We start from the raw sequence: 20,775 nt of genomic DNA, 5'->3' as shown, positions 1-20,775 counted from the left end.
ACGAGGTTCGTATAAAATGTGCTTTTCCCATTTTAACCCTTTATTTTGTGATTCATTTGAATAACCCTTGATTTTATAAACTGGAAATCCTCGAGCTCGTACTATATGGAACGTCGCCGTTTAGACTTATAACGAATAAAGCCGAATATCACCGCTGTAACGAGTCCCTTCTCCAGTTTTTTACTACTCCAGGAGCCAGAAGGCAGTTCATGAAGATGTGAAGACCAATTTCATCACATAGCGAGGTAAGTGCTGTAATTTCATAGCTTATTATGATATATGCGATGTGAGAGGAATTGGGGAATTAAGTTTTGTTAAATGTTACCGTTAGTAAATCAAATCAGGAAAGCAGTTAAGATGAAACTGAAGCAGTTTTACTGTTGTACTTACGATCTATAAATACCTGTATAGCCGAAGAAGAATGCATGCATAAATGAGAAGCTGAAGTTCTTTCCTTCGTGATCTCTCTCCCTCTCTCTCTCTCTCTGCTATTCTTAGTGTATCATTGGTATTAGAGCCCGTTCCGGTTTACATGGGAATCTCAGAAGATACCCGGTCTCAGGAATCCAAGAAAATGGAGGAAATAAGGTTGGATCAGAAATGGGAGTAATGAAGCAAGATATGGGGGAAATGGAGCAAGAATTAGGATAAGTCAAGCAAGAAATAGGAGAAGCAGCTGTTGACGACCTCGGTAAATGGACCCAAAACTGCGCTAGTGGTCAAAGAAGAAGTCAGGGAAAATAAGACAGGCCAGAATAAAGATAATGTGGATGAATATGGAGGACTGAGATTTAAGCTGGACATCCCTAGGTTCAATAGGGATAATTTCAAAGGATAGGTCTATAAAGCTGAATGTTATTTTGAGATTGAGATACGGGGCCAGAATGGAAGGTGTTGATCGTAAGTAAATGAGCGTCAAAGGAAGTTCTATGGATGAGCCAACTTAGAGAGAGAAAGTTGATGAGAGAGAGTGACAGCAAAACAGAGCAAAGTTATGTGATATCCTCTGTTTTGCAGTTTTCAGATGGATTGAATTTTTTGGAGAAGAAAAACTTACTTTCTTCTTGTTTCATTCTTGTATATATAAGAATGCAAAAAAAAAAAAAAAAAACAAATTACATCAACCAAGTGATAAGTTCAAAAGAAACCAGAATCCATGCATACACATTGCATGGTGTTTGCGTATCCAACCGTGAAACAATTTCACGGTTGATTTGAATTTAAATTTGAAACTTAAACAGATAAAAATCGTTAAATTTAACATCCCCCTTAATGATTTTTCCACCAATCCCCATCTTTCCGCGCAATTCCTCAAATTTAGCTTTAGACAGGGGCTTGGTTAGAATGTCCGCAAGTTGATCATCAGTGGAGCAATGTATAAGCTTGATTTCTTGATTTCTCTCAGCCTCACGTATAGCATGGTACTTAACATTGATGTGTTTAGTTCTCCCGTGCATCACAGGATTTTTCGCAATGGCAATTGCAGACTTGTTATCTACATACAACACTGTAGGTCCTTGTTTGTCCACCTTTACATCATCGAACACTTTCCTCAACCAAATTGCTTGGTTAGCTGCTGTAGCTGCAGGTACATACTCAGCCTCAGCCGTGGACTGTGCCACAATATCTTGCTTCTTAGATACCCATGAGAAGGCACTGGAGCCAATTTTAAACAAGTACCCACTTGTGCTACGTGCATCTTCCACGCTTCCTGCCCAATCACTGTCACTGTAGCCAACCAATCCACTCTTAGCTCTTGCTTTGTATTGAACACCAAAATTTCAGGTTCCTTTTAGGTACCTAAGCACATGTTTAGCAGCTTGTAAATGTGATTCCCTCGGTGAAATCATGTATCTTGAAAGCAAGTTTATTGCAAACAGGATGTCTGGTCTAGAAGCTGTGAGATACAGGAGGCTCCCAATCAGAATTCTGTAATTCCACTCATCAACTTTGCTACCTTACTCGTCCTTTGACAACTTCAAGTTGGACACCAGTGGTGTAGGTACTGATTTACAGTGATCCATGTTAAATTTATTCTGGATCTCTTTGGCATACTTGCCTTGCGAAAGGAAAATACCCAAGCTACTTTGATGAATTTCTATTCCCAGGAAGTAAGTAGCCTCCCCGAGATCAGACATCTCGAATTCTTTTTCCAATTTCAGCTTAAACTCCATCATCTTCTTTTTGTTGCTGCCTGTCACCAGTATATCATCAACATATACTGCAGTGATTAACTTGTCCTCTTCTCTATTCACGTACAGTGTAGTCTCTGTGCTGCTTCTCTCAAACCCACAGAGAATTAAATATGTATCTAACTTATCATTCCAGGCTTGTGGAGTCTGTTTGAGGCCGTATAAGGCCTTGTGAAGAAGGTAGACATGCTTCTCCTTTCCTGGCTGAATGAATCCTGGTGGCTGCTCTACATAGATTTCTTCATTCAGCTTACCGTTCAAGAAGATCGACTTCACATCCAAATGCATCACGCTCCATCCAAATTGAGCTGCCAAGCCCAGAATGAGTCTAATTGTTTCATGTCTGGCCACAGGAGCAAAGGTCTCTGTGTAGTCGATTCCAGGAAGCTGGGAGTACCCATTTGCCACAAGCCGTGCCTTGTGCTTGTTTGTTGTCCTGTCCGGATTCAGTTTCACCTTGAACACCCACTTGACTCCAATAGGCTCTCTGTCTGCACTTGATTTTACCAGAGACCAGGTATTATTCTTCTCGATCATCCTGATTTCCTCTTCCATGGCAAGCTTCCACTGTTGCTGCTTAAATGCTTCCTCAACATAGGAAGGTTCATTTGAAGTAAAGCTGCACCTTTCATAGATGTGAACTAAGCTTTTTATTTTGGTTCTTCCTTCTGCTTCATCTTCTTCATCTTCATCATCTTCTTCCTCAGCCTGAGTTGGGTTTAATACTGACAGAGGTCTCATTCCTTCTTCCACTGTCACACAGTCTGGTTCGACCTTCTACTTCTCCCAATTCCAGTAGCTCCTTTTGTCCACTGTAACGTCTCTTCGAATCATAAACTTGTTGGTTTTCAAGCTTAGAATTTGATATGTCTTTGCTTCAGTACTGTAACCCAAAAATACTCTCAATTCAGCCTTCTCTTCTAACTTTGATCTCCTGTTTTTCGAGATATGGCAGTAGCATACGGAGGCAAACACCTTCAGGTACTTAGTCGATGGTTTGATGCCACTCCAGGCCTCCGCAGGTGTCATCTCCTTCACAACTTTTGTAGGTAGCATGTTAAGCAGGAACACGGCAATGTTTACTGCCTCAGCCCACAAAGCTTTAGGCAAGTGCTTGTGAGCAAGCATGCTTCTTTCTATTTCCACAATGGTTCTGTTCTTCCTCTCCGAGACACCATTCTGTTGAGGTGAATATGGTGTCGTGAGCTGACTTTTGATTCCATTCTCAGAACAAAAGTCTTTGAATTCTCTGGTATTGAATTCAAGGCCATTGTCTGTTCTTAGGCACTTCAGCACACAACCACTTTCCTTCTCTGTCATAGTCTTAAACTTCTTGAATTCACCAAAGATTTGAGCTTTATTCTGCAGGAAATAAACCCAAATCATTCTTGAAAAATCATCTATGAACAAGCCAAAATACCTGCATCCGCTCATGGAGTTTTCTGTCATCGGACCACAGATGTCGGAGTGTATGAGTGCTAGCCTCTCTTCTACTCTCCAATCTGTTTGCGAAGGGAAAGAATTCATTGTCATCTTCCCCATCTGGCAGACACCACATATTGACTCAGTGATCGTAATGTTTGGAGAAGGCCAGTTGTTGTAGCCCTGCCTCATGAAAATGCTCAAGGTAGCTGTGCCATATCTCACTTTCTGTAACAGTGGCAACCCTGGCCTTCTCGACTACTTCTCTAAGTTTTAAGGAGTAGGCTTGATCTTTTTTTGTGGATGAAGGCAATCAATCTATCCTCAGGGTCATATATCCTGCAACAATTATCCTTGAATGCAACCGAGTAGTCTCGATTAGTCATCTGATTCACACTCAAGAGATTCTGTGAGAGGGTAGGAACAAAATTCACATCAGTGATAAACTTCCTACCTTCTCTGGTTTCAATGGCTATATAACCTTTGCCCTTGATGGTTTCCAACATACCATTTCTAAGCCGTACTTGGCCCGTGACTGTTTTGTCAAGTGACACGAACAGGGCCTTATCCTTGCACATGTGAGAGGTGCACCCACTGTCCACCACCCAGAGGGTATCATCCTCCACTGACAGACCACTTGAAGCAACGAGAATTGTAGCGCATTGCTCACTGGACACCTCGGTGACATTCGCATGCTGCAATTCATGCTTTGGCTGCGATCCTTCCTGTTTCTGTTTCTGCCTGCAGAATTTCTCCTTATGACCAAGCCTTTTGCAGAAGTTGCACCGAACGGTTTTCTTTCCCTTGTACCAGCACTCATTTTCAGGGTGATTTGTCAAGGAACAAATGCTGCATTGAGGATATTTCTTTTGCTTACTGGAATTTTGATTTCCAGTTAGATTCCCTTCACTCATTCTCCCTTGATTCTGTGTTGAAGAGTTTCCTCTGATCTGTGTTGAAATTAATGCTCCCTCGGTATGTTGTCGAACATGCATATTTATCCGCTGCTCACTGGATTGAAGTTTGTTTATTAGCTCAGCCGAGGAGATAGATTCAATGTCGGCAAGCTCCTCCAAGGCTGAGATTTTATATTCGAATTTAGGGGGTAGGCTGATAAGAATCTGCTCTACTACCCTTGATTCCGGAAAATCCTCCCCAAGCAGCCTCATTTTGTTTACTACATCCGAGAGTTTGGAGGCATAGTCCTTCATTGTTTCATTTTCTTGAATTCTGAGTAATGCAAACTCACTTTTCAGTCTCAAGATTTTCAACTTCCTGCTTCTGACTCCCCTATCGAACTCTTCCTTCTGTTTCTCTCAAGCAACCTTTGGTGATTCGAATTTCATAATTCTTGAAAATACTCTATCCGAGATAGCCGAGAAAAGGCAAGCAATAGCCTTCGGTTTCTTGGCCTTGTCTTCCTCGTGCCTTCTGATTTGGTTTAGAGTGGCAGCGTCCCCTAGTGGAGGGGGATCACTGTCATCCATAATTGCATCCCTTAAGACTTTCAGATGGGCTCTCATTTTGATAGTCCATACATGATAATTTTCTCTACTGAAGTGTGGGGGAGGTGAGGTTCTAGTGGATGTCATCGGGTTTTTAAGTGTATGATAATTTTTCGGTCCCTTAAGCACCTTGCTCTGATACCAGTTGTTGATCTTAAGTAAATGAACGTCAAAGGAAGCTCTGTGGATGAGCAAACTTAGAGAGAGAAAGTTGATGAGAGAGAGTGACAGCAAAACAGAGCAAGGTTATGCGATATCCTCTGTTTTGCTGTTTTCAAATGGATTGAATTTTTTGGAGAAGAAAAACTTACTTTCTTCTTGTTTCATTCTTGTATATATAAGAATGTAAAAAAAAAAAAAACAGATTACATCAACCAAGTGATAAGTTGAAAAGAAACCGAAATCCATGCATACACGTTGCATGGTGTTTGCGTATCCAACCGTGAAACAATTTTACGGTTGATTTGAATTTAAATTTGAAACGTAAACAGATAAAAATCGTTAAATTTAACAGAAGGTAAAGGTTGCTTCGTTGCATTTGGAGGGTAGGGCTTTGGAGTGGTGAGAAACCTTGATGAATAAACAGAGATGGAAGGTGACCGAGCTGGGAAGAATATGTAGATAGCTTGGATGTAATGTTTGGGGAAACACAGTACGGTAAATTGGCAACATTAAAAGAGAAGGAATCCTTGGAAAAATTATTCAGACAATTCAACATTTGGTGAGTAGGGTGACCCACACATATGAGTGTCAACTTAGCCTCTTTAGCACTGGATTAAAGCCTGAACTAAGAACTCTGGTAGCGCCGATCATCCCACCACTTTGCAACAGGCCTACCATTTTGCAACATTGCAAGAGGAAGTACTAGCAGCTTTATACCAAAGCCTGAAACCACAATTCTTCAGTATTCAAATGCTAAAAAGATTCCCAAAATAGTCCTCACTTAGTAATACCAATAGACTTCAAACCTCACCCATTTCTACAACACTGCCACTAACAAAGTTAATCCAATGGCCAGATGGCATCCCCTCCAACTTGGGAAGACACATCCAGGATTCTGAAAAATTTCCCCACTTTCTTTGAGGAGGGATCAAAAGTGGGGTTGTGATATGTGTAAAGTGAGAGGAATTGGGAAATCAGGGCTTCGTTAAATGTTATCATTAATAAATCAAATCAGAAAAGTAGTTAGATGAAACTGAAACAGTATACAGCTGTACTAAAGATCTATAGATACCTGTGTAACTGGAGAAGAATTCATGCGTAAATTATAAACCCAAGTTCTTTCCTTCGTGTGTCCCTTTCTCTCTGTGTTTCTCTTTGTCGATCATCTCTCGCTGTATTGTTCTTACTGTATTATATTATAACCTAAGCAAATAGATAATAAGTTGTTTTGCTGATATGACACTTTTAATGCTTTAGCAATGCTAGTAGTTGTAAAACGTTGTTGTTAGTTGTAGTTGTTTTCAGTTTCTATCTGTATTTGGAAATTTCTTTTTCTTCCAAAAATTGTGTGAACTCTTTGTCACCCAACATAGAATGGAACTGCATCTGGCTGTCCCCCCTGGTTCAGGCAGTTCAGAATTTACATTCTTCATCAGGGCATTGTTTGATTTTCTTTTTCTTTTAAAAAAATGAAAAATACAAATCAGTGAATAAGCAAGTTATTACATCATCAGAAAAAAATTACCACACCTATAGCATGTTTTACATGAACTACATCTAAGAAGAACAAGAGTTTTTTTCATCTTCCACTGAATATCCCGCTGAATACTTGGCTGTTTCCCCCCAGTGATGCCTCCCACTCTACTGAGGACATTGCTATTTGAGTTAGTGTCACAACAATCTCACGCATCTCTGGTCTGCTCACTGGGTCTTCACTCAAGCACCACAGGGCGAGCTCTGCCATCTATCACAGTAGAATTTTTATAAAATGACAAACAACCAAGTTAATTTCATACACAAAATCTTCTGTAAGGACAGTCTGCCCTTCAATTTATTTTGAAAATGTGATAAAAACAGTAGCTTCTAGGATCAGATTTGTGGAGCCTTCTCCCAGAATCAAGCTAAATAAGAATGACCTTAATCTCACAATGAATAACTTTAATTCCTTCCCCTTTTATATACATTCTTAATTAGTTTTTTAAGGAGCATGGATATACTAGTTGTGAGAGTGTGAGAGTGAGAGTGTGAGAGCGTGGGAGCGTGAGAGCGTGAGAGCGTGAGAGCGTGAGAGGGAACAGAAGAGGAAGCAGGGGACGGCGGTCGGCCACCTGGGCCGGGCGGTGGATAGGTGATCTAACGATAGCAGCAAGAATGAAGACGTTTTTTCTGATAGACCGAAAGTCCTTCGATGTACTTTGTGATGGGAGGAAAGGGAAGGATGTTCACATTTGTGAAAACGGAAGAGGAATGTGAACTTTTATTCTTCTGGAGGAAGATGACATGACTTGGTTGATGGATTTCTTGGACGATTTTTATTGGAGAAAGGGGGGAAGGAGGGGTGGGGGGTGGGGGGGGGGGGGGGGGGGAACATGGGAGAAAAAAAAGGGCTGGAAAGAATCATCGACTGTTTATTGCCCTATTTCGGAACATAAATGGACACTTTTTGGCATTGTCTGAGAGAGAGGGAAGATGATTAAACGTATTTTTGTTCCAGAAGGAGTAGCAGCTGGTGGATGGTGGAATCTGATGCGGGCAGTTTTGAACTGGCAGAGAGGCCCATTGTTAACCTAGACAAACCTAAATCATGTGAGAAGATGACGAAGGATAGGGAGAGCAAAGAGATTCAAGAAAAGGGGACAGGGAGTAGCTGTTTTCGATATCCGCATTGCAAGGGGGAAATCCGGTTTGAGGCAGCAAAATCGTATGCTGCAGTGACAGGGGGTGGCGGAGATCAGAACTGTCAGGTAGAGGGGACGAGACTCGGATCCGATGTGGATCGGGTTGATTTTGAAATTCAAATTGATAAGAAGGATAACCGGGATGTGACTGGCCCAAACGAGGGGATGAGGAGTCGTTTTGGGTCAAGCTCAATGATTGGGTCCAAGAGAATCGGAGGGTTAATAGCCCGATTTTGGGTAGAAACTATTGTTGGGCTGAGAAAGGAAAATCGGTGAATGTTCCTGGGTTGAGCAGACGAACGAAGAGAAAAAAAAACCCTTGATTTAAATGGGCTTGGAGACCTGTGGAGAAGACCCGGGTTAGTAGACAGGATCTGACCAAGATGGAGCCCTAGAGGGTTGCGGGTCTTGACTAGAGGGGGGAATCGCTCGAAAGTGATGGGAGGCTGAAAATTGAGGAAGAAGGAGAGGGGACGGAGGAGCGGGAAGCGATTGATGGTGAGGTTGACTGCAGGGAAGAACATCATCTTTCCATGCTTAATCTTGAGCGAATTGATGGTGTGTCAGACTCTCGGGGAGATGTAGAAAGGTTCGATGTCGGGTGTCGGCAGCTTGGATAGAGGGGGAACGAATGATTTGGCGTTGGTGGTAGTCGACAATGAGGCTGATGCAGTTCAGATGTTGTGTGTACAGTGGGAAGATAATGTAGATGGCTATATGCTTGAAGCTGTTGGTGGAGAGGGAGGCGATTGATAATGGTTACTCGGCATGGGTTTTGAAGAATATATTGAAGATGAGTAAGATGGTAGAGGTGACTTTGGAGGGGATGGAAAAACAGCTGTTTGATTTGTTTGAAGAGATAGAGAGGAGACGGTTTGAAAAGAAGACGTTCATCTACTTTGAAAGGAAAGAAAAAGCAGGTAGAATGTTGCTACAGAGAGTTGAAGAGATTGAAGACTTCAATAAATTATGATTACAGAGGGAAGGAAGGGAGGAAGAATGGGGAGTGTGGGGAGATGGATGACGAATTCCTTAATGTTTGATAAGATTGTCTCATGGAATATCAGGGATATAAATGACAGGAAAAAAAGGCAAATTATTAAGGGATGCTTCGCTAGATAGAAGCATGTTATTGTCTGCATTTAGGAGTTTAAAATGAAAGATATTAATGTGAAAATCATTCAAACTCAGTGGAAAGAAAGGGAGGTTGGATGGATTGGTATTCCTGCCACTGGTACTCTTGGGGTATCATCATCATGTGGAAAGAAGATAATTTTATCTGCAGGGAGACCCAGGTGGGTGTAACGATGGCCTCTTGTCTGTTGAAATGCAAGAAGAATTGGGATGAATGGGTATTCAATGGTATATATTGCAGAAGATGAAATGACGAGAAAGAGATTATGTGGAGGGAGTTAGGGGGATGCAAACGAAGGTGGGGAGGGATGTGGATTTTTGGGGGTGACTTTAATATGGTGATGAAGAGATTGGAACGATCTGGTGGCACTTTTTTCTAATACCTTAGCTCTGGAGTTTAAATTAACTATGGAGAGTCTAGATTTGGTTGACATTCTTCTGATCTCATTCTTCAATTTGCAGGGCTGTGCCAAAAAGTGTTATCCAGACCCATCTCGGACCACTTTCCAATCTGCCTCGTTGCGGAAGGGATTAAATGGGGTCCTTGCCCTTTCCGTTTGGATAATAAGTGGCTCCATGTGAACAAGCTTAGAGAAATAGTGAAACAGGTTTGGATTGACCATAGTGTCAAAGATAGAGCCAGCTTCAGGTTAGCTTCGAAACTGAAGGCTTTGAAAATTGAAGGTAAGTAGTGGGTTAAAGAAGAGAGTTATGCCGAGGAATTTAGAACTAATGAACTTTCATAGGATCTGGACATTCTGGATAGTAAGGAGAGGGATGGTGGTTTATCTATGGAGGAAGGCAAGGAGAGACGGAGAGTATGAAAGAAGATAACTGATAGGTTGAGCATGGAAGAGGTATCCTGGAGACAGAAAACTAGGCAGAAATGAATTAAGGAAGGGGATAGCAACACTAAATATTGTCATGTCGATGAAATAATCTTTGATGAAATAAATATATAAGGCAATTAGAGACTTAGGGAAATGGCTGAATCCCACTTCAAAAAACTATACAATGAGGATTTTAGATGGAGACTGAAACTTGATGGACTTACTATTTTCCAGAAGATTTTTGAGGTTAGCAGAACTAATTTAAAATTGGAGCTTTCTGAGAACGAGATTCTTGAAAGCCTAAGAGATTGCAATGGGGAGAAAGCTCCGATTCCAGATGGATTTAATATGTATTTTCAAGAATTTTGGCCCGTTGTGAAGAATGATGTATTGGATGTCTTCAATGAATTCCACAAGGCTGAATCTTTTACGAACTCTTTTAATTCCACATTCTTGACCCTTATTGCAAAGGTTGAAGGGGCTAAGCACATTAAGGACTTCAGACCCATTAGTTTAGTGGGTTGCATCTACATGTTAATTGCCAAGGTCCTTGCTAGGAGATTGGTCAATGCTTTGAACCGGATAATTGGTCAAAATTAGCATGCTTTTGTTGGGGGGAGGTAAACTTTGGATGCGGTCATGATTGCTTCGGAAGTTGTGGAGAGTTAAACAGTAATAGAAAAAAAGAGGATCCTGTGTAAACTAGACATGGAAAAAGCTTACAATCATGCGTGTTGGGGTTTCGTGGATTACATGTTTGACTGGTTTGGCTTCGTTATGAAATGGAGGAGATAGATTTCCGGTTGTATCACTTCCCCTTTGTTTGCTGTGATGGTGAATGGCAAGTCATCCTCTTTTTTCAGATTGTCCGATGGTTTGAGACAGGGGGATCCGTTGTCTCCGTTGCTTTTCATTATGGTGATGGAGACATTGAGTAAACTGTTGGAGAAGGTGAAGGAGGTTGGTCTGCTGCATGGTGTCCAGATTGGGAGAGATAACAATCAGATTGAGATAAGAACCCATTCTTTCAGATGACTCCTTAATTTTTTGCCAACCAGAGCATGAAATGTTACTGAATTTAAGATGCATTCTCCTTTGTTTCCAAGCTGTCTGGATTAAATATTAATCTTGCAAAGTCTAAGTGATTTTTGGTGAGGGCAACAAAGGAGCTGGCTGATATTCTGGGGTGCAAATTGGCAAATCTGCCCATCAAATATCTTGGTATTCCAGTGGGAATGAAACATAAAGATGAGTATCTGGGATCCCGTCATGAGCAGATTCGAGAAGAGATTGGGCTGGAAGGAAAATCTACTCTTCAAAAGAGGTTGGCTTGCCCTTGTCAAGAGCACTTTATCAAAGCTGCCTATTTACTACTTTTCATTACTAACAATTCCTATCAAAGTAGCCAAGAGACTTGAGACTATTCAGAATCGGTTCTTATGGAGTGATGTGGAGGATAACAGAAAACACCACGTGGTGATGTGGAGCGAGGTGAAGCTTCCTGTTGAGAGAGGGGGTTTGGGAGTGAGATCCTTATTTGAAATGAACTTGACTCTCCAGGGCAAGTGAATTTGGAGATATATGAGTAATGAGAACTTTCTCTTGAGAAGGGTGATTGATGCGAGATGGGAGCAGGGTGAGGGTGATCTGATTCATGTGGAGTTGGGGAGGCCGTATGGGATGAGTTTATGAAAGGCAATATGGGCTATAAAACATGATTTTTTATTGTGCATCCTGGAAAGTGGATAGAGGGGATAAGATTCTGTTTTGGCACGATAATTGGATTGATAGTGGCTGTCTAAAAGATTGGTCCCCACAGATGTATGCTATTGCACAGACGAAAAACATGAGAGTGGTTGATGCTGGTGAGTGGGGCTTGAATAGAAATGTTTGGGCGGTGAACGTGATTAGAAATTTAAATGGTTGGAAAGTGGAGGAGTACAAATATGTATTAAATAGGCTGGCTAATGTGCAGTTAAATCAGAGCAATGATAAGCTGGTGTAGAAGCTGAACAGAAATGGATTCTTCACAGTGAAATCTCTCTAAGTCCCTGATACATAGAGGGGAGTAGCGGACAAAATTTCCCAGCCAGGAATGGTGGAAAAACAAAAGTCCACCTAAAATTGCTTTCATCACTTAGGAAGCTGGAAGAGACTGTATCTTAACAATGGATAATCTGATGAGGAGAGATTGTATTGGAGTTAACGGGTGCTACTTATGCAAACAGGCTGCGGAATCTTGCAGCCACCTTCTTCTATGGTGGCTGGTGACTTCCAATTTGTGGTCTATGGTGTATAACTTAATCAGGATCTCTTGGATTATTGCAGGTTCTGTTAAAGAGGAAATTTGGGCTTGGGAAAACCTATGTAAACAACAAAACTATTCTTTTAACGATTTTTGGGTGATTTGGAAAAAGAGAAATAATAGGGTTATTGAGGGTATTGAAAATGATATTCATAAATTATGGATAGATAGTTTTATTATTTTGAGTAAAGTGTTTTGGGCCATGATCTATATAGGGATGATAATTTTGGGTACATAGTTGACACACTGACAAACTTGTAAATTTTTATAAATAGATGGTACTCTCTTGGTAGTAAAAAAAAATATATTCATTCTTAAGATAACCTTTTGAATTTTGACTTCTGTTCTTGGCGAAGCAAATATTGTCGTCTTTCTCAGATGTGGTTGGATTTAAAAACTCAAATATGGGTCTCCTTTATAACTTGTGCAATGTGCAGTATACTCATCATTCGTGATCTATGTATTGTATGCATTATTTCTCCCCTCAGTGGTATAATGCTAGCTATGATTGGGAAAGTGCACTTCAGCATAACTTGCTAACCCAGTCTAGTTGTTCATTACAAGCTCCTGGAGTATCTCAGTGGAAATCATTACCCGCCCCAGTGAGCATTTATCTGTTTTGTCAACCAATGACACATGTACCAAGTAAGTCAAGCTAACCTTGTATAAGTCTTCCATGGAATAACTGCTTCGCAGGTTACCATCAACAACAACTTCTAAAGCACTCTCTGGGTTTTCATCTTGGAAGACTCTATAAATCTGGACATGGATAGAAAGAAACATAGCATCATCCGTCATAATTGAACTAAAATATCAATGTGATTGTAATGAACTAATTGCCAATTTATAGGTTTAGATGAAGAATTATTTTCTTGTTTCCACAAACTAGATATTTTTGCATGCAAACCCTGCCCTATGCAGTTCAGGAACAAATTTAATTCATTCTAAATATCTATAGCGGAGTCTACAAGGATAACATATGAATATAAGAGGAGCCAAATTTAATGAAAAAAAATACAAATTCAAGTGTTTTGAAATAGGTTCATTTGCATGGGAAATGGCGTTGGGTCATAACTACATCAGAATTTTCTCAATCTCAGCTAAATGCTATTCCCCATCCATGAAGAGTTAGTTGGCTTACAACTGTAATGAGAGATTTCATCTTGTTGGACTCTCGATTGTCACGTGTAAGTGCACGTTGACCTGTTATGAGCTCTGCAAGAACCACTCCAAATGCAAATACATCTGTTTTGGGGGTCACCTGTAGCTCCTTTAGAGATCTTTTCCATAGACAATAAATATTTAGAATGATGATTAACTGAAAAAGATTGTTTGCATGTGGACATGTGAACATTGGAAGGTAACTTTTTAGAAAAAAAAAATTAACTAAAAGTGACTTCATTCTTTTTCCATCTTAGTGCATTCTAGAGAAGTTGCAATTGGATGATGGTAAAAAAAGCATTGCACTTACTCTGGGGGAAGGTAACCAGGTGTTCCAACTAAACGTGTAGCTATTAGGTCATCTTCATTGGTTCTTTCAACAAGCTTTGCCAATCCAAAGTCTGCAACCTGTTTAAACAAGTGCCAAGCTAATGGCATGAAGTATGTGCTAACATAAAAGTTAATTTTATGGTACTGGTGTAACGTATCTGCTAACTATAGGAATCAAATTTAAGGTGCAAACCACAGGAAATTTGATTGCATATCCATAGCAAATTAAAAAAACTCAATAAAGTAAGTTGCTAACTTGATGTAAAACGAATCATGCTCTGGGTACCTTGGCCCTCAACCCCTCATCAAGTAGAATATTACTGGTCTTTATATCACGGTGTACATATCGTGCTTTTGTGTGGTCATGAATGTATTCAATACCCTTTGCAGCATCTAATGCAATCTGTGTTCTTGCTGTCCAAGAGAGAGGTTGATAACCTTTCAGTAATGGATCATGAAGATGATCACTGAGTGATCCATTTGAAATGTACTCGTAGACTAAGTAGAGGTGGTCATCTCCACTTGCATACCCCAGCAGTTCAACCTAACGCGTGATTAATTGATTATAATCAGCACATGGAAGTAAGAGCTTTATTTTATACAACACAGGAGGCCAGTTATTTTACGCAATTACCGACCACATTGATGTGATGGATCTTGCATAAGACCTTAAGCTCTGCGAAGAACTCTTTGGATTTGTTAGACCTCATCTTCTTTATTGCAACCTCCTATATGGGAAAATGCTTTGACATGTTAGTAACTAGTGTAGGGGAAGAAAAGATGGGTTGCCATTGTTGAGTAGCAGCAATTGAAATTGGCAAAAGCAAGCATACATTCTCTCCTAACACTCCAAAGTACACACTGCCATATCCACCTTCTCCGATTTTCTTAGTTGCTTCAAAATTGCATGTAGCTTCTTCAATCTCCTCCAGATTAAATATTACCGGTCTTTCTGATTCAAAAGCTGTCATATCTGTATCATGTAAATTCACTATCAAGAAGCGAATTTTCTTTTCTTCTCTTGTTCTTTTTTGACAAAAAATGATTAAATAATGTACAATCAGCAGTTTGCAGAATTTTACATTTTGAGTATTGGTTAATTTCAACTGACCTTCAATGTTTTCTATAGGAACATTGCTTTTGGATGCGGCTCTCTGGCTCTGGAAGGAATAGGCTCTATTTGAACTAAGGCTTTTGGTTGTACCTTTTGGATCTTCCTTACTGCTCTTTTGGGTTATTTTCCTCCAGAGGAGGATAGTTATCAATGCAACCATTAAAAGTAATGTCACAGCTGCTAATACACCAACAATTATTGCCCACTTCTGCATTCTCCCTGAGACAAATTGCGGAATAAAAAAAAGGCAGGCAGGAAGAGCAAAAGTTCACAGAAATTTTTTTCTTCTATAATCTATTAAAACAAAGAATTTCCGTGGTTTCCTGCAAAAGATGTTAAGATTTGTTCTCATTTTATCACTGAAGATGCAGAAACTTATTCAGTTCGATTTTCAGAGCTTTGAAAGGGTAAAAAAGAGCATCTACACTTGGAAATGATGGCGAGATTGAGGTCAAATTACTCAAGAAGAATGATGAGATATGTTTTCATATTGATGCACTAGCCTCGTGTATCATCATGCGAAGTGAAAATCTTACGGGCCCTTTTTTTTCTGTGTTTTTTTTTTTTCTAGAATAGTTTGAACCATCAAAATTTCAAAATCCAATATTCCTGAAAAAAAGAAGACCCAGCTCACCTTTCTTTGGTATTCCATTTTTCTCCTTTGGTACAAACAATACCCAACCAACGTCTATGAACCCTGGGTTTGTAGATAAATTCCTGTTCATACTCTCAATAGCACTAACTTCAGCTGATAGCAGGGTAGCTATATCTGATAGCGTGTCACCCCTCTGAACTGTATATGTCACCATAATCTGAGAGTCTCTCTCGACACACCCGCACATCAGATGCATGGAAACAGTATTCCCCACCTCAAATGATTCATTCGTCCAAGTTTGGCCACTATAAATTCTATCCGAAACACCCAGCAACGTGTCTCCTTTCTGCACTTCATAAGAAGCATCATAGAAATATCCTTTGGTTCCGTTGATATCTTTGCAAGAACATGTTACTGTGATGAGGTAATCTTCTTCATTTCCACGACGGATAGGATTGATATTTGATTGGGGAACAGAGTAATAAGATGCAATTTGTTCTTTCTGGAGACCAGTGTTCTCGTGGTACAGCGAGGCATTACATGTGTTGATGCCTTTGGAGCAGGGTAAAGGATCCACAATATATGTTTCATTTGAGGCCTCGTCTGCAGTAGTTGTAAAAATCAAAGTTGCCAATAAACTGAAGATCAAGCAGAAAAGGAGATCAGGGAAGGCCATAGGTTTGGGCTTGAGATATGCCCTTGAAGGAGAGAGAGAGATGAGGAAGACAAATGGTTATTGTGGTATTATCTGTATTAGATAATGGCCGATGTTTACAATGTACTGATCCTGATGATTAGTTTGTCAAGGCTAACCAACAGATGGTGCACTTGTATGCTAGATATCATGACAAATTCCAACCAAACGTAGTGAGTATTATTATATTTATAATTTGCCTTGGTTTTGCCCTTATACATAGGTCAGGAACCCGGTGCACAGTGCATTGTCCTATGTCTCCTGCGTATTATGCCTTTCATATGGAACTCAGATCAGCGTGCGGTTATGGTCAAGCATATTTCGTATTTTAGGTGACATCTTGATCGTCAGCTAAGGTGGAGAAACTGACATGTAAGAGGACTGTGTTTCTAAGCTCCATAGCATGATTTGCCGCAATAAGGTTTATTTTTCGACAAATGTCTCTCGGGTTGAAACATAATACAGGTTGCTTTTTTTGTTGTTGAATCTTGTTTGGAAAATTTTGGGGGAAAGATACTATGCCGTCCACATATTAAATAATTGTTACTTAGTTGTTTTGCTTTTCCTTTGCAAGTTATTTAATGGCTAATGCCAGGTAAACATTGTAGATAAAAAAGTCCAAACTGTATCGTTCTGTTGAATGATTCTATAACCATAGGAACTGCAACCAGTGCTCAGAGTATCAATATTACGACCAGATGGCGGAAAATTCCACCCTGCTTAAAAGAAACATTTGTTGTCTCCGGGGAGTTTTAGTTTGAAATTTTTCTCTTGCTTTCTTCATTCCGAAGGTAACAATATATACACATACATATTCTTTGTAACTTATTCTAAGCTCAGAGCTATGTCCATATTGAGCTTTCCCTACAGCATCTTTGTGATACAAAAAAAAACGACAGTCAAAATAAGAAGTAAGTGAAGCTTTGTGGTTAAACTAATTTAAAACATATCTGTTTTAGATGTTCTCCCTTGTAAGCGCTTGGGACCCACATAAGCATTTGCCGCCTAATTCTAAATTACTTGGACCAAATCATGTACCCGGAGAGATGCCGGCCATCACCTACTTTATGAGATTTTGACTGGAAGAACTCATTTCTTTGGGGCTACCACTTAAAACGCATACTAACAGGTCCCCACACCACGAGGCATCTTTGTCCGGATCTGATTCTCAAACGGCTCAATTTTTGCCCTCTCATGACTCTCGAGTTCCGACGCTTGCCCATGTTCAATCAGGTTCGGAAAAACAAATAGTAGTAAAAAACTGTTCTCTTTGTGCTGTTCATGTATACAGATGACAAAGAGCAATAATCTATTGTACTATGAAAGAAAAATTTAAAAGAAACCAATTATAATTTGGAAATGCATCAAATTATTTCGAGCCCAATACTCTCTCCATATTCATATTGTCATTCAAAGTTTTCGTACACCTTCTGACAGTTTAGTTAGTCAAAATAATACTATACTACTACTCAAACCCCAAATCAGAGGCTCGGCTATTTATGAGGGCCAAGTAAAGATTGAATTCTGGAGCTACATGTCATTTAGCTGTTAATGTCTTACAAAGCAATTAGAGTTCCTAACAAAAATATCGAGCATTGTTTAAAGGAGCACGAAAATGTGCACAATGTTTACTATGAACGTGGATTAAGCTGCTTGTAATGGGATCAATTAATGACAAGCACTACCGGGGGCCTAAAAACTGTTTTTGCAGAAAATACATATATCTAGAAAACACCTTCCATTTCGTTGATGATTTCCTCCACTTTTAGCAACATATCTGGAAAGATAAAGTAAAAGCCTAATGTTACAGAAAAATAGGAGGCAGGAAACAGAATTCTCCAGAAGAGCAATTAATCATTATCAAATAGTTGCTTCTTGGATGACTCATTTCAGTTGAAAATATTTTATTTAAGAGTAAATGTTAGTCCTTGATAAATTTACAGGAAAAAGGAACATGCACATATAAATTGATGAAGTAGCATGGTAAATGGGTATGTTAACATCAAGCGGCCTTTGCATATAAGGGATAAGCAAAAAAGGAGCCACTATACGGTGGCCTTGAATGAAAGGGTTAAGTGCACCTAGAACATAGGGGTACCTTGAAATGAAGAATCTTCCATGTATTTCTGCTAAAAAGAGGAAAAGTATCAATAAAAAGGAAAAAATGTCAAGCCATCTATAATATAAGCATAATTATAGGCCTACTGGGGCTGTTTGTTCCTAAAAAGTGCTTAATCCGTTGAATTGTTGGAAACTTCCAAAAACGTTTTTATTAAGAATTGGAAATGTTTTCGGATCTTTTATAAGAAAAAAACAAGAGAAAACGGAAATATATTGAAAAATGAATTTATTTCATTCTTAAAAGAATGATAATGTTTTATGGTTCTCAAAAAAAAAAATCTGTAAAAGTGTTATCATTCTTGAAAGACTGATAATTACTTCAACAAGTAAACTGGGACATTAATTTGATTAATAGATAAATTCGGAGGCATACCGCTATTTGGGATTTGAGATCAACTTCCTCAGTTCTACTTGATTGAGCTGCAGATATCATGTCCAATAAGGAAAATGTGTTATCAAATAGAATCAAGAAGGATTTCAAAATATGTCCATATTCCGTGCAAGAAATTCACCTTGTTGATTCTGAGAAAAGCAGTTAGTCAGCAACGATGTGAAACTGGGTGGCAAGGAGTGAGAGATGCCTTTGGAGCTCTGGTTATGCCTGGTTTCTTGGCTACATGAGGATTGATCAACTCTATGGTTCAAACTCGGCGGCATTTGAGGAATATAAGCACAGACGGGAGACAAAATACTTGGATCCTCACAAGGTCTGCAGTACCACATCCCAAAGTCAGCATCTCTTTGATGTCTAATGCAACTTACAATTCATGATGTTTTCAGATAATTATTATCTTATGCAAATCAAATAATGAAGCAAATTAGGTAGTGATTCCACCTAGCACGTAGTCTATTAGAAGACATGATCTCAGACTGTGAAGATAGTCCGGATCCAAACTCAACTTCGTCCATATCATTTGGGTCGTCCTGTAAAAGGAAAAGGACTATTGGAGCATGGAAACACAAATATTTTCAAAAAGGAAAGGCAGAACTGCTCGAGTATGTGAAGACAATCTATTTGGATATAAACTCAGTGTTCGCACCTTCAAAGCATTTATGAACGCCTCTGATTCACAAATTGTAGAAAACCGCAAAGCAAACTTCTGAACCTGAAAAGAAAAAGTGCAAGGTTACTGGAGTTCAAGAAAATAACGAAATTTGATAAGATTCTGGTCTTATCAAGCATATAACAAATTGGAAAGTGTTAGCAGCTTGCCTTACTAGCGGAATCTTTATAGCTAACAATCACAACTCTGCAACCCCTGGCAGGAAAGCCAGAGAAACATGACACCTGGGGCCACGAGAAGTTCAACTTGGAAACGTAGTGCTCTTCCTGCAGCATTTTGACTATATAACTCAGAAGTATAAGGAGACTGGAAGCCGTACATAGATTAATCAATACATGAGCTGTATCAGTAACCACCGTACAATATGCTTCAAGAGCTTAAGGATATCAAGCTAGCTCAACAAAATTGGAAATGATATTAAAGCAGGAACAACCACACTTACAAAAAGATAGATTCAGCTCAAACAATAAATTTAATAAATTATCCACCAAACGGTAGAACTATTAAAGGAGCTAATCCATGAAATACGAATTAGGCATGCAATTTTTACAAACTAAGCTATTGAAAAACTAAAGAAGAAGCTAGCACAGGCCTATGAAATTGGAACTCATTATACATATTTTGCAGGCTTGAAAGAACTACAAAATAAATTAATGCTTGATACTAATTGTCCGATTCTCCAAGAAATCAATCTTCAGAAATCTGTTAGGCACGAAGTTAATAGACCTTAAAGTCTGGATCCCTGCGTCCTGTCTTATTTCTGTCAAAAAATGTGAGGAGAGAACGAAGTCGATCAAACTCTCCATCTCCTGTAAGTTACCTCAGGCTAAAAGAACTCTAATGCGTACTCGGTGTTGGTTTCAGTTATTTCAGAGCTTGGCAACCAAGCTATCTTTCTTTATACTTTCAACATATTCTCCAAAGTCTTCCCGACGACAAAAAGGAATTAATAAATCTGAACGCTCAAAATTCCGATCAGATAAAACGAAACTCGAGGGGAAAAAGGCATCCAAAACAATCTAAGCCAGGAGCTCCGCCAAAAATCCAGAAAGAAAGACTCACAAGGATCTTATCGCGGAAACAGATGATGAGGATCGCATCAGAGGTGAACTGGTCCTTTATTATCTGCAGAGAAGCAGCTGCTGAAGAAGTGGAGAGCCAAGTGCCTTGTTTCTGGCGAGAACTATTGTAAGTGTGGAGAGAAACGAGAGATTTATGAGTAGAAGAAAGAGAAGGATAGGTGAAGAAGCGCGCAAAGTCGACCAGCCACTGGTTTCCATTAACAGCCACCGGCGGATTGTCGAGAGGCTCGCTCGCTACTATTGCCAGGGATCCCGCCATTTCTAGCTGTTATGATTTCCTTTATTCTTCAAATTGTATTTAGCACCAGCCTACAAATTACAAGGGTAATTGAATTAGAATTTAAAAAGTTTTTTTTATTCAATCTTATTACAAAAATATCTTTATT

General features: G+C 39.6%; 2 protein-coding genes and 1 long non-coding RNA gene across 5 annotated transcripts; 1 reads left to right on the top strand and 2 right to left on the bottom strand.

Moving 5' to 3' along the window:
• Positions 1-47: 47 nt before the first annotated feature.
• On the top strand, positions 48-16,683 carry LOC148252774 (uncharacterized). Its single transcript, XR_015814090.1, has 2 exons — positions 48-245; positions 14,849-16,683. It is a non-coding gene; the product is annotated as an uncharacterized LOC148252774 (long non-coding RNA).
• LOC110817055 (lysM domain receptor-like kinase 3) lies at positions 6,362-16,104 on the bottom strand. Of its 2 annotated transcripts, XM_088209860.1 has the most exons (9): positions 15,468-16,104; positions 14,831-15,052; positions 14,553-14,692; positions 14,358-14,447; positions 14,006-14,263; positions 13,700-13,797; positions 13,370-13,508; positions 12,889-12,987; positions 6,362-7,025 (listed from the first exon to the last, which is right to left on the bottom strand). In XM_088209860.1, exons 1-9 carry the CDS (start codon positions 16,102-16,104, stop codon positions 6,861-6,863), a joined length of 1,848 nt encoding a protein of 615 aa, XP_088065986.1. In that variant the 3' UTR covers positions 6,362-6,860. The 2 variants fall into 2 exon arrangements, with proteins under 2 accessions (XP_088065986.1, XP_088065987.1); XM_088209861.1 differs by lacking the exon at positions 6,362-7,025 and having other exon boundaries at positions 13,370-13,473.
• A 950-nt stretch (positions 16,684-17,633) lies between the features above and the next one.
• LOC110817202 (poor homologous synapsis 1) lies at positions 17,634-20,700 on the bottom strand. 2 transcript variants are annotated; one of them, XM_022045636.2, is made up of 8 exons: positions 20,370-20,700; positions 19,457-19,573; positions 19,284-19,349; positions 19,079-19,167; positions 18,756-18,952; positions 18,617-18,663; positions 18,221-18,248; positions 17,634-17,899 (listed from the first exon to the last, which is right to left on the bottom strand). In XM_022045636.2, exons 1-8 carry the CDS (start codon positions 20,646-20,648, stop codon positions 17,847-17,849), a joined length of 876 nt encoding a protein of 291 aa, XP_021901328.1. In that variant the 5' UTR covers positions 20,649-20,700; the 3' UTR covers positions 17,634-17,846. The 2 variants fall into 2 exon arrangements, with proteins under 2 accessions (XP_021901328.1, XP_088065989.1); XM_088209863.1 differs by lacking the exon at positions 18,221-18,248.
• Between the last annotated feature and the right edge of the window lie 75 nt (positions 20,701-20,775).

Source organism: Carica papaya, chromosome 8 (assembly GCF_054855325.1).
Source record: "Carica papaya isolate Zhongbai chromosome 8, ASM5485532v1, whole genome shotgun sequence".
NCBI classification, from domain to species: Eukaryota; Viridiplantae; Streptophyta; class Magnoliopsida; order Brassicales; family Caricaceae; genus Carica; species Carica papaya.
The sequence above is the reverse complement of the archived record's forward strand: the minus strand, read 5'-3'. Positions and strand labels throughout refer to the sequence as shown.

Bases quoted from the DNA above. Each gene is read 5' to 3' on its own strand.
- LOC110817202 (XM_022045636.2), bottom strand. From the start codon at position 20,648: ATGGCGGGATCCCTGGCAATAGTAGCGAGCGAGCCTCTCGACAATCCG. The intron at 19,350-19,456 runs GCAAGCTGCTAA...TTTTCTTTTCAG, and splicing joins ATAAAGATTCCGCTAGTAAG to GTTCAGAAGTTTGCTTTGCG. The intron at 18,249-18,616 runs GTATGCCTCCGA...TCTTTTTAGCAG, and splicing joins ATCTCAAATCCCAAATAGCG to AAATACATGGAAGATTCTTC.
- LOC110817055 (XM_088209860.1), bottom strand. From the start codon at position 16,104: ATGGCCTTCCCTGATCTCCTTTTCTGCTTGATCTTCAGTTTATTGGCA. The intron at 15,053-15,467 runs GTGAGCTGGGTC...AATTTGTCTCAG, and splicing joins AAATGGAATACCAAAGAAAG to GGAGAATGCAGAAGTGGGCA. The intron at 13,509-13,699 runs GTAAGTGCAATG...TCTATGGAAAAG, and splicing joins CCTGGTTACCTTCCCCCAGA to ATCTCTAAAGGAGCTACAGG.